At 48.3% G+C, this 12172-nt stretch overlaps 1 protein-coding gene across 8 annotated transcripts in view; it reads right to left on the bottom strand.

Moving 5' to 3' along the window:
- Positions 1-12172, bottom strand: part of LOC8035648 (paired amphipathic helix protein Sin3a) — a 67015-nt gene that overhangs the window by 5877 nt on the left and 48966 nt on the right. For all 8 annotated transcript variants that reach the window (XM_040500954.2, XM_042289741.1, XM_040500953.2 and 5 more), the window contains exons 18-23: positions 11946-12059; positions 10712-10917; positions 9925-10108; positions 5079-5248; positions 4304-4486; positions 1241-1416 (exon numbers count right to left, since the gene is read on the bottom strand). In XM_040500954.2, the coding sequence (XP_040356888.1) occupies positions 1241-1416; positions 4304-4486; positions 5079-5248; positions 9925-10108; positions 10712-10917; positions 11946-12059 (1033 nt within the window). The remainder of the gene's footprint in view (positions 1-1240; positions 1417-4303; positions 4487-5078; positions 5249-9924; positions 10109-10711; positions 10918-11945; positions 12060-12172) is intronic.

A 12172-nucleotide genomic window follows, 5' to 3' on the forward strand; every position in this document is an offset into this window, starting at 1 on the left:
ATAATAATAATAAAAAAAAAACGCACATATATATGGGCGGTTTTATTTGGATTCAGGCAACGAGTGGCAGTCATATTTTTTAATACATATTGTGTTTAAGTGCTTGGTTTCAATTGGAAAATTGCTCAGTATCATCGCAAAACACTAAATCAACAAATTGCAGAACGATAGAAGGCACGCGAAGCATTTCACGGCTTTCTGAAAAACCGCACAAATTCGACGGGTTTTGAAGTTTCGGTTTGCTATCGGAGCGCATCTCGGCCCCGGCGGCACCGCGCCCCATGGAGAGATAGTGCAACCCACCTCTGCTGCGCTGTCGAATTTGTGCAGTTTTTCAGAAAGCCGCAAAAATGTGTCGCGTGCCTTCTATTGTTCTGCAATTTGTTGTTTTAGTGTCTTTTGATGATGCTGAGCAATTTTGTAATTGAAACCATGCCCTTATACACAATATTAAAAAAGTTAATTACGCAAAAATAATTAACAACTTAATTATCCCGGACTTTTCCTAAATGGGCCCCTGGCCCAGGACCAAAACGACACGAGCCTTTTTTCGTTGCGATGAGTAGCTTTCGCAGGAGCGATTTGGCCTGAGTTCTCTGAAACACCCTGTATGTATGTATGTATGTATGTATGTATGTATGTCTGTGTTAATATTATATATATATATATATATATATATATATATATATATATATATATATATATATATATATATATATTTTATTTTTTTTATTTTTTGTTAGATTTGGTTTGACATTTGCATTTTTTGGGAGCAGGATAGCACAGCGAAAGTGGATTGGCACACATTGCCGCAATTGGTGGAGCACTCCCACTTCTGCATGCACGGCAGTATCAAATCTGCCATGCCCACCCCACAACCTACCACGGAGTCTGAGCATGACTCTGAACCGAGCAAAAAAAAAGTCAAATTTGTGGGTTTTACGTGCCAAACCTACGACGGGCATCTGGCACGCCCCAGCGGAGGACTGAGGATTGACGTGCAACCGAAAGCTCGGTTACCACGGCGCCTTCTCTACAATAAGCCTCCATCATATTGCGGGCACCTCGGTCGGGATTCGAACTCGCCACCTGGGGATCCGTAGGCCGGCGCTCTCGCCTCGGAGCCACCGAGGTGGCTCTGAACCGAGCAAAGACAGCAAACAACCAAAAGTCCCACGGACCAGCTTACAAGGACACGAAACTGGCAAGGTCAGGAGGACCAAACGTCCTCGGTACTCACCTTGGCAGAAAGACTGGCTTCTTGGCCAGCTGGTCACGAAGCTCGTCCGAGATCGAGTCGTCCCCCACCACATATTTCTCCACGTACTCCGACCACTTTTCTATCTCCACGGGATCTTCAGAGACGTCGCTCTCCGTGTCAATCAGCTCGATCGTCAGTTTCGCCTCTCGCTGATACTGCATATTGAAAAGACGTGTCACAGACGGGCAGGGAGGCACCATCCGAAGACAAGAAAAAGATGCCAGCTAACCATGTCTGGGTAAATGACCCAGACTAACACACTGGGGTTCCCAGAGTGGTTGAATGCGTCGAAGTGGTGATGCCATCAATCACACTAAGCGTATGAACCTGAGCCAAAACACCATCAACGAAGGGCTCATCTTGGGGCCAACTAGTTGGTAGCGCTGCCACACACTTCAAGTGGAAGACGGGAGGATTCTGTGCTTTACGAACAATCGCCAACCACAGGATAAGCCACACATTACAGTGTAGACCGCATATAACGTATGTCGCGGGAGTCGCGAAAATCCGCACTACAGTCGAACCTCGATATAACGAACTTCAATGTAACGAAATCCTCGATTTAACGAAGTATTTTATTTTTCATAATTCCTTGCCCATAGACCCCATGTATTTTTAGTCCCTATATAACGAAGTCTATTTTGCTGCTATTTCAATATAACGAAGCGCCATTGCCATAGAAGGCAATAAATAAATCAACTCTAAAAAACAACTTCGCAAAAAAATTGTGGTTAAAAAAAAAAAAGTTATGCGCAAACGCGAGCGCTTGATAGGTTACTTCACGGGGACAGGCCTTCCAACGTTCCTAGGCTGCCCGAGGATGCGGCGCCGGTTGCGCCGGCGAGGCATGCGGCAAAGCGGATTCCGCGAGGCTGGCCAGAAAATGCTGGCCAGAAAATGCAAAGCGCCGGCGAGGCATGCGGCAAAGCGGATTCCGCGAGGCTGGCCAGAAAATGCCGAGCAGAAAGTTAACACGGCATAACAGCATCACCACTGACATTCACTGATCATCATAGTCCACTGTACCGCGGGTAGCGCGGGAGCCAACTTCAGCAGGGGAGCGACGTGATGGCGCGACCGCACGGGCAGTGCCGTCTAGGAGAAGACCGAAAAGACCGATTATCGTCTTGCGAGCGTGATGTAAAGCAAAGGCGCAAGCACACTGTGGGCGCAAGGGGGCAAGTAAACTGTGCGGTCAAGAGTGCTGTGTAGGTTGGAAACATTGGCACCGCCTAAACTAAACTGCTTTATTTTTTAACCGGGCGGTTCACTTACGTGCTTGCTGCCATAAGGAAACGTAAAGTTCTTTCTTTGGATGAGAAAGCAAACGTTTTGGACGCCATCCTGAAGAAACTGCCGAGATCACGAGCACTCGGGAAGTGCTCGGCGCAATGGACGTACTGAGGAGGTACACGGCGTCGCATGGGCAGCAAGATGCCGTGCAAACGCTCTGGGCGCTCGAACGCCGTATGACGCCGCCGACGCCGCTGCTACTGTCGGACAAGGCGCAAGCAAAACTCGCGGACTACTTTGCCCCTAAATAAATGTCATTTTCGGTGAGTTTTCATACCCGTAAAATGTTTCGGAATTTTTTTTTTTTTTTCGCATGCTAAAGCCAAATTTCGATTTAACGAAATTTCAATGTAACGAAGTAAATTGCGAATTTTACCGACTTCGTTACATCGAGGTTCAACTGTATAAGCGGTACCGCGTTATAACCAAAACATCAATTTTTCAGGCCAAAATACATGCCATGAGACAACTTACCTTTGTAAAACAAATTTATTTTATATTAGATAAAAAATAAAGCTTAGGTTTAGTAAATTCTTTATTTCACCAGACTAGTACACTTCTCTCTCAAGTGTGTCAAACATTTTGAAAGAAATGAGCGACTTTTGCCTGGCGCAGCCTTTTAACGGCGTCACGGGTTGCGGACGGACGTTGCTAGCGTTCAGGATTGCTAACCCTAACCACTTTTCTACGGCGATGAAAACGCGTGAAAATTCGCATCCTTTATACGGTACGCGCCAGTAATACCTTCAACTTTAGCACAGGCATGAAATGCTCCAAATAAGAAATCCGGGCGATGTTCGAAAACACAAATGCTTAGAAATCACCACTGTAGTCGAAGTAAACAAGCACGACGACACGGGCGTTTCTGCCGTCTTGAGAGTGCCGCCACGACATCGCCGCACGAGTAGGTGGATCTTCCCTTCTAGTATGTGCTGGGTTATCATAGGGACACACAGCGAAAATTCAGTCAAGGATAGCGCTTTTACGCGGAACGAACCACGCCGTCTACGTCGACGATCACAACCGACGCCATGTTTGCGGATAGAAGTAGCCGGCCCGCTACCGGCATGCAACTTGCGCGGACACTTCCCGTCGACCTGCGATTGGCTTGTCATTGCGGTTGCGGAGGGACGCACGCACGTGAACGACACGTGCGTGCGTCCCTCCGTCGCTATGGCCATGGCCCCAACTGAAGCCTCTCTCTTTGTTTCTCCCCACTTCTTCGAGCAACCTCCTTGCCCCGCGAGTGCCGCGGCTCGCGCCGTTATCTAGTGTTGCACAGGGAAGCGTGCTCTCTGCGTCGGTCAGTCGGCACGGTCGCCGGGCTGTTCCGAAAACCGCACTATAACCGGTATTTCCCTTCGCGCGCCTGCATTTTAAGCGGTATGTAATTACATGGAGTTCTATGGGAGGCGAACCGGTGGTTTAAAAAAGCCGCGTTATACCCGGTCCTGCACTATAAGCGGTTACGTTGTAAGTGGTCTATACTGTACGTTACAACCGAGTGCTTGGTGGAAAAGGGTCATAAGAACTCACAAAGCAGGTGCTCTGCAGAATCCTTCCCACCTTCCTTTGGTTCAACAGCCCCACTGTTCGTTTGGTTAACAACACCGAGCAACCAAGGGGTCAGAACTGCCCTCGTTTGCTCAATGGGCCAACAAGAACGCCCCTGCTCGTAGCCAGGCAGAAGCGCCTGTGTTCTGCCCACCGAGAGCGCTTTTCCATCAGAGTCGACTCAAAGGCACTGACCAGGACCAGCTTGAAGCAGGTGTCGTTGACCAGCGCCTGCTCTGCCTTCTTTTGGTAGCTGCCCTCCAGGTGGGCCCTGTGGGAGGCCGAGGAGCAGGGGCCCCCTGCCGCCCCCACCTTGTGCTCCTCCAGGAACAGCTCAGTGCAGCGCAGGCACACTTCGTCGCACATGATGTGCTGCAGCTGCACACGGGAAATTGCCCGGCTCAGCCATCTGGCCAGAAATGCCAGTGGATTCCCCACAACCTACACAAGCTGCTAGCCTGAACTCACAGCTGTCAAAAAAGGGAGTGCCGTACAAGCAGTAGTGCGACGGGGACCCCTTAGAGAGGTCCAACTGCATTCCGAGCCTTTCGGGTAGTGCCCGCAATGTATGGACGCTCGCAAGAAGCCAATGCCTCACAAGCTAATCTGGCCACTCTGGTCACATTTAGCGAGGCTCGACTATTGGACAGATGCATATACACGAGGCACATCTTCCACAATGAAAAAGTGTGGGGCTCGATGCTTGCAAATTACGAACCGTCAAATGAAGTGCCATCCGGACGCTCCGTCCCAAACCTGCTTTTTGGAGGCCGTATAGTAGCACCATCTAGACATGGGCTTTAAAACTTGCGTATTCCATGGATTATGTCATAGTTACCAGGGCGGCAATACACCAAAAAGGTTGGGGGTACTGCTGGTGGAAGCAGCATCTAAGGGCAGTTCCGTAAACGAGTTCACCCAGTAACGTTGCTCCGAAGCGACTCTAGTTAACACCACCGCTGGTGCTCACCTGTCTCACGGCATTCTGCACCACCTTGTCGAGGGTGAAGACTGTGTAGGCGTGGATGCCGAACATCTCGCGCAGGGTGTCCTCGTACTGGGTGCTGTCCATGTTGCCGTCCAGGAGGCTCTTCACCATGTCCAAGAACACCAGGTAGTAGTCCTCCACCTCGATTTCGGCTGAACAAGCGCACCTCGTCAGAAAGATCGCAAGCGTGCGAGACCGGCTGCGCCGCAGACCCTCCGACAATGGGGGTCGGCTAGCCGGGTACCGTTGCAAGAATGAGTCTTTAACCGGATTATCTAGTCTCTTGTCCCGCCTTAAAGGACACATGCAAAGGAAAAAAACATTTTTTTAAACGGCTTAGATGGAAAAAGGACGCCATAAAACGATTTTACAACGGAGAAAAAAAATTTTTAGAGCTATATTTACGGCGCAAAACGAATTTGTAGTTGGCGCCCGTGGGCACCGCGGAAAAGTGGTCCGTATTTATCACGTGGTGCTTGCGTTCTTTCGGAAGCTTCCTATGGCCTCTAAAAGTAACTTATTCATCTTTGTTTGAAGTATAACAAAAAACTAAGGTGAATAAGTAACTTTTAGAGCCCAAAGGAAACTCCTGAAAAAGCGCAAGCAGACGTGATAGACCTGTGCGCCGGTCAGACGACGGCGGCGGCGCCCCGAAGCAGATGAACTTGTGCGGCGGCGGCGACGGCGGCGTGGAGAAACGCGTTGAAGCGGCGTTCGCACAACGCTCAGCGTGCGGCGGCGCGCAGGCCTACCACGTGACCAGCGGCGGCTCCTGCGAGCGCCAACTACAAATTCGTATAGCGCCGTAAATATAGCTCTAAAAATTTTTTTCCTTCGTTGTAAAATTGTTTTATGACATCCTTTTTCCATCTAAGCTGTCTAAAAAAAAAGGTTTTTTTCCTTTGCATGTGTCCTTTAAGGGGGGACACTACCATGAATTGCACCTTTTTTTCCAAAAAATACATATTCAGAACTGCAGCGTTTTGGCATGTACAGTCGCCAACCGTTTTTTCGGACTCCGATAATTCGGACTTGTTCTATATTTCGAACCTAAAGGAGGAACCGTGACTTACCCCATAGAAATAGTGTATATTCACGACCAATGTTTTGGACAGCTTGAAGTCCGAAAGTTCGATTATTCGGACAAAATCGTCGCGAGCGATCAGTGGAAAACACCATAGAGAAGCGGCCATTTTGAATTCTATGTTGGCTGCTCATGGATTGGCTTGGTTTGGCAGCGCTACTTGAGCACTCCTGAGTCCTACCGCTAAGTGACGCTATGCTAGCCCTTTTTTTCCCATTTAGCTGCACGTCATCATCATCATCATTATTATTATCATTTTGCTTTGTTTTTCGTTCGTTCGCATCGCCAGTCGCCATTTTGCGCTCGTGGATTTGCACCTCTGATCTCGTTCGGACAACGCTGGCTTGGACGTCATGGCCCCATTTGTTTTTCTGCTACCCGACCATAACGCTAGAAAAGAAGGCAGCGATTCTCAAGCTTTAAGCCCACTCGAAAGTAATAAAGGCAAGTTTTTCAATCTGCTGATTTTTCGGACTGCTCTATTATTCTGACGTTTTTTCGGTCCCAGCGAAGTCCGAATAATCGGTCGGCGACTGTGTGGATAACAAGGAACACTCTCACGAAGTCTTGTCAATGTGCGCTGACAAACAATGTCAAAAATAATTACTCTTTATATGTTGGTGAGGTGTGCTGCACTGCGCAGCACTTGTCATCCACAAATGAAAATAGCTGAAAGCAATGTCAGTATATCAGAAGTTTGAGGAAGACATATCACCTACACTGCTGGAAAGAATTTCTGACATTTAAGATGCAGGAAGAAATGTTTAAAATGTCATCTTTAAACTTCATGTGCATTTATCTCAGCTTCACTTTTTGGCAGCAAATCTCATAAAACTATCGTTTCAGTATGAAACTACCGAAAGATTTAATATTTGCAAATTATATGCCAAATTTTATCTAGCCGGTTACTATAAACTTAGATTTTGCATTTTCATGTTCCCTAATTATGAATAATTGTAATTTGCAAAACTTGATAAGTGCAAAAAAAATTGTTTGCCTGAAAAATGCATATTTTCTGAAATTTCTTTTCATAGCAACTGGCAACAAGTATTCCAGTATGCATTCCACCAGAAAATATGGGGTGATCAACACCGTTTCTCTACGATAGATTCATTGAGCAGATTCCATGCAAAGCTATACGCTTTACTTCGTTTAGGGGGTATAGAACCTCATGAGATTGGTTCACAGGACTGAAACATTGCATGCCCTCCTTCTATGTGGCTACAAACACACACCTGCGAATTTCACGCCTATTAAGTGAGCGGTTCAAAAGCAGACATGCTCAGGTAATGTTCCCCCTTAAGATGTTCCATGAAGTGCAAGAAAGGTGCCACGGTGCTCAAAATGAGTGGCACTCACCATCGAAATGGTATGCTCTGCGACGCATAGCAAACGAGTTGTGAATGTACAAGGGACTGATCTCTTCTTTGCACGTACGATCCGACTGTGGAATGCCTCCATGCCTAGTCACAAATATGCAGCTTCTGCCGTACCACTAACACATTCCATCCGATTCCGCGCGGCACTACGCCTTTGGTCGCGCTCTCCTGTAAGTCAAGCCAACTGCTGCGATCTGTGCCGACTCCTTCCCCGTGGTCCTGCAACAGTGCAACCACTACCGACACGAACGAGCAACGGTCCGTGAAGGGTTCCCATGTTGCTGAAACCTAAAATCTTTTACGACGCAGAATGCTGGCTCAAGCAGACTTCCTGAGGCTTACTATACTCTGTTTCACAATAACTTGATGAACTGTGGAGGCTGTGGCCCCGCAATCCAATAAGAGCGCCGGGGCAAGACACGTTGTAACACTCCGTGGTTGAGGCTACGGGGGCCTCGTTACCGCTACAGCAACAGCGCTGCTTCAACAAAAATAGTCCTAGGCTTCTTTTTCTTTTATCAGCGATTGAACTTGTGCAATTCTATCTGCAACGAGAAGATATAAACAATAAAAAATAAACAATCCCAAATTTATGAGTTTCAATTATATTTAAACGAAAAAACTTTCAGCCTTTCCACTCTAGTGAAGAAGGAAGACCAGCGGAGCTGTACTATGGTGGGATGACCTCAAGGACGACTTCTACAATGACCTCAAGAACAACCTCGAGGACGACTTCCAGGATGATGCCTAGAGAAATTGAGCCTTTCCACACTGGTTAAACCAGAATGGGAAGGCTGGAAAGGTTGCCACCATGTATGGGCGACGGTGGCAACCAGACAACCGGCAAGAAGGTTGTCTTGTTGAAACCATCGCTTATAGATGGCGGTACCTGTCCCGAGTTTTGTGTCGAGATTCGTTTGTCCACAGACACGAAACTGGGGAAACTAGCCCTTACCAGCTCCGCTGTAGAAAGTAACGGCGCATCCGTATCCGCTGTCAATTTTTTTCTTTCTTCTTGTTGCGCCGTGGCCGTTGGCGATCGCCAGTGACCGCGGCTGTGTAATCGGCAGTTTCCACTCAAAACATTGCACTGTGCCCTGGCATTAGCAGCCGTCACCATTTGGGGGCTCAATTGAGCGTATGGTTGTCTCATGAACTGTTCCCAAAGTGCTCGCTATTCTAGCAGACGGAAATGTTGCTGCGGTGGACGTTCATCCGAAGTTGGTTGGTTTCGGAGCAGATGACTTTTGGCTAGCAGACGACAGCCGGTTCGTCCAGGCCTCGCACCTCGCATTTGTCGTGGTGACACAAAGGCTCCCGTGACGTCTGGTCACGCGCCTCAAACCGATGCTCTCATTGGGTAGAGGGGTCAGCCTCCACAGTTCACCAAGTTATTGTGAAACGGAATATAGACCCTATAATTAAAAAAAATCAAACTAGGTCCTATTAAGGCGATAGCTTTATAGGGCCAACCAACCCCAGGAGCTGCATAGGCACAAAAGTTTTAGGTCGGTTAGTCCGTAACCGCTATACAACCTTAAAAAAGGCATTTGTTGCCGGGATTGAACCGCGATCAGCGGCGTAGAAGCTGAGTATGCTGCTGACTGAGTTACGCACCCAGCACGCAGGAATGAGAGAAGGGCCGTGCTCAACGGCCCTTCTCTCATTCCAATTTAATCAATTCTCAATTTAATCAACCTTACTCCAGGGCAAGGGTTTCGTACCTTGGCGTTCCAGAACTTACCCGCATTCGGCACTTTATCTGTGTTGTCATGCAACACGACCCGCCGAAGTAACTTGGATCCATTTGGGTAAAATTTGGAACACAACCAATCAGAAGCAGGTGGTGTGAGAAAGCGCATAGAGTGGAGAGGGGTGGAAGAAACAAGAAAGAGGAGCAGAAACTGCTCGCGCAGAACGAGGAGTGCAAAGGGCAGGAAAGCGTGCTCCCCCCCTTTTAGTGACCCAAAGAATTTAGCGTGAATACTTCATATCCCGAGGGGTGCTGAACGGAAGCGTGCACAGCGTCACAAAGTGAGAATAGTGCAACATAATCTGTTTCTATACAAAATCCTGCCCTAGGCACCACCCACCCTATAAGAGTACTGCACTTAAATAAGTTTGGCAGAATTACCAAACATGCAGTCAATTTTTCCTCTCCCCTTGTGTTAGCATGCTCTCATGTTCACACGTGGGTCAACCTGAACAAAGCATTATAACACTCTTAAAGACTCAACAACAAAAAGGGGTCGGGGGTGCTGGTAAGTCTGCTTGTGCAAGAGCACGATGCAGCATGCTCCCCTGGGCAGCCTTTTGCGTACGAACAACAGCCCCTGGAGAGATGTACAGGCAGAGAGGTTCTCACTTTTAGGCTTGAGCCTGAGTGCCACGGCCGTGGACTCCTTGCGGTCTTTGCGATCCTTGGCCTCGTCTGCAGCCAAGTTTGTCGACTGCCGGTAGATCTTGGTGAGCCGTTCGCAGAGGAGGTGGTGTAACCGAAAGAACAGGTACCAGTGGTCGTTCACAAAGAACAGGGCATAAGAATCGTCCTGCAAAGACAAAAATCGTAAGACGTCAGATCACTCAGTAGTAGAAAGAGAGTTAAGACACGAGTTGTCACAATTGTAGAATTCACGAAGCTTCCAGAGAATGAATCAATAATTCAACAACCACGTCACACTTGTGCGACGTACAAGACTACGAGGCAGCACTATGTTTTTCAGAATTACAGCATTTTGTCAGTACCAAGACAATAAAAGAGTACCAAGGTAACAAAAAACTTCAAAAGCCAACAAAAAAAAAAAAAAAGAAGAAAGAAAAGGTTGATTTGCAGATGGTTTTGCACTGCAGTGCCCGTTTAACTTCCAAATCAGCTAAAAAAAGGGGAACCAAAACGACCGGAGAATGACCGTCGTGGCTGTATTTTACCATGACCGACGCTTTTTCATTTGAAAAAGCCTTTACATATAGTAATCATTACACCTCTATTTCAGTGTCATTATATTAAAAAAAAAAAAGTCTACACTATGGTACTGTTTTGGATCGCAAAGTTACACGCCGGCCGTCACCCAATTGGAAAACCAGACGGCACCGAGCACACCCCGGGAGCCTTGATCGGCCAGCAGAACAGGGTGCCGAACGGGATGCCTCACCGAGTACAGGTTCTGCATGAGGGAAGGCTGGTCCCTGGACATCTCCGACACCGAGTTTCTCTCTTCCGAAGAGGAGCGTGGCCGCGACTTGTCGTTGCCCTCGCAACCCTCGTCGGGGCCGCCCCTTGGGAAGTCCCCTCCTTCCTCCTTGTGGTTGGGCAGGCCCCCCGGAAGGGGCTGGCTCTCCCCGTCCTCCGTCTCCACGTCTGCGCCAGTCCAAACACCCAGTCAATCCACCTCAGGTGACCGCAAGTGCGAATCGACACAAAGCCTCCGGGACGTCCCAGTAGAGGAGCGAGAATTTGTTTAGAGCACCCAAAGTCACCGAAGAGGTGAGGACAGCAGGGAGGCGCTCCAGTTGTCTCCCCTCCAGCGCAAGCTTCCTACCTTCGACGACACTTGGTATCTCGCGCACCTCGAGCATTCAAACATAGTCGAAGCATGGTGGAAGGCATGGAGCGCGTGCTGGAGGCCGGGTGTTTGAAAGGCACGCCCAGCCATTCTCATTTCGTCGGCAACTCTACAGGCAACAGATCTGGCATCAGAGTTATTGCGGAACCGACGCCACAGGCACCTTGCCTTCCCCTGATCACTAACGACGGGCACCCCCTTAGACAATTCTTAGCAATACCATTTCCTTCTGAGAATATCCTCTGCCAGCCAGCAAAGCATAGCGCAAAAAAATTCCGAGCCACTCCACTCTGTGAAAATGACTGAGCACCGAAGCTGTTTAGCACATGCCAGAGACGGGACACAGAATTTTGAACAAAGGTAAAAACATTTACTGTCCTGACCGATGGTCACTGTGATGAAAGGTACGCACACACGTCAAGGACTATCGCCACTCCAAGGAGCCGGGGGTAACTAGACACTCGCAACGGGATCGCCACCAACGGAAGGAAAGGAAACTAGTCACGCAAGCACATATACTTAAGTTGCGTGCAGCGAAGGCAAAAAACACAGGTGCGAGCGCTTGGCTTTCAGATCTGCCTTCCTTTCACGAGCATTCGCACAAGGACAGCAAATCTAAAAGCCATGTGCCCGTGCCTATGCCTTTGCTGCACACAACTCCTGACACAGAGTACAGAACGACGACAAAGAGAGGGCAGTGCAAGCCTGCTCCGAGATTTTGTAGACACGCACCAAAAATGCACGGAACCCTAGCCATAAACAGTTTTGCTGTAATATTTGTGATGCAACAACATGCAAAGGACATGAGGTAGGTGATGCATACCGTCATCCTTCTCCATCTCGTCGTCCGACAATTCACCCCTGGGCAGGCAAAACAGGTCTGGAATGAACTGGCGTAACAGCTGCTTTATCTTCTGCTTGTCCTCCTTGTTGATTCCTACAAATAAACGTTGCTTTAGTTTAAACACTGCACCAGCATTGAAAGGGTCTGTCAGGTGCACCAAGTCTGATGTCGAGAGATCCAAAATTAATTTTGATGATAAAAATGCC

The sequence above is a fragment of the Ixodes scapularis genome, unplaced genomic scaffold, assembly GCF_016920785.2.
Source record: "Ixodes scapularis isolate PalLabHiFi unplaced genomic scaffold, ASM1692078v2 PGA_scaffold0__279_contigs__length_252992795, whole genome shotgun sequence".
NCBI lineage: Eukaryota > Metazoa > Arthropoda > Arachnida > Ixodida > Ixodidae > Ixodes > Ixodes scapularis.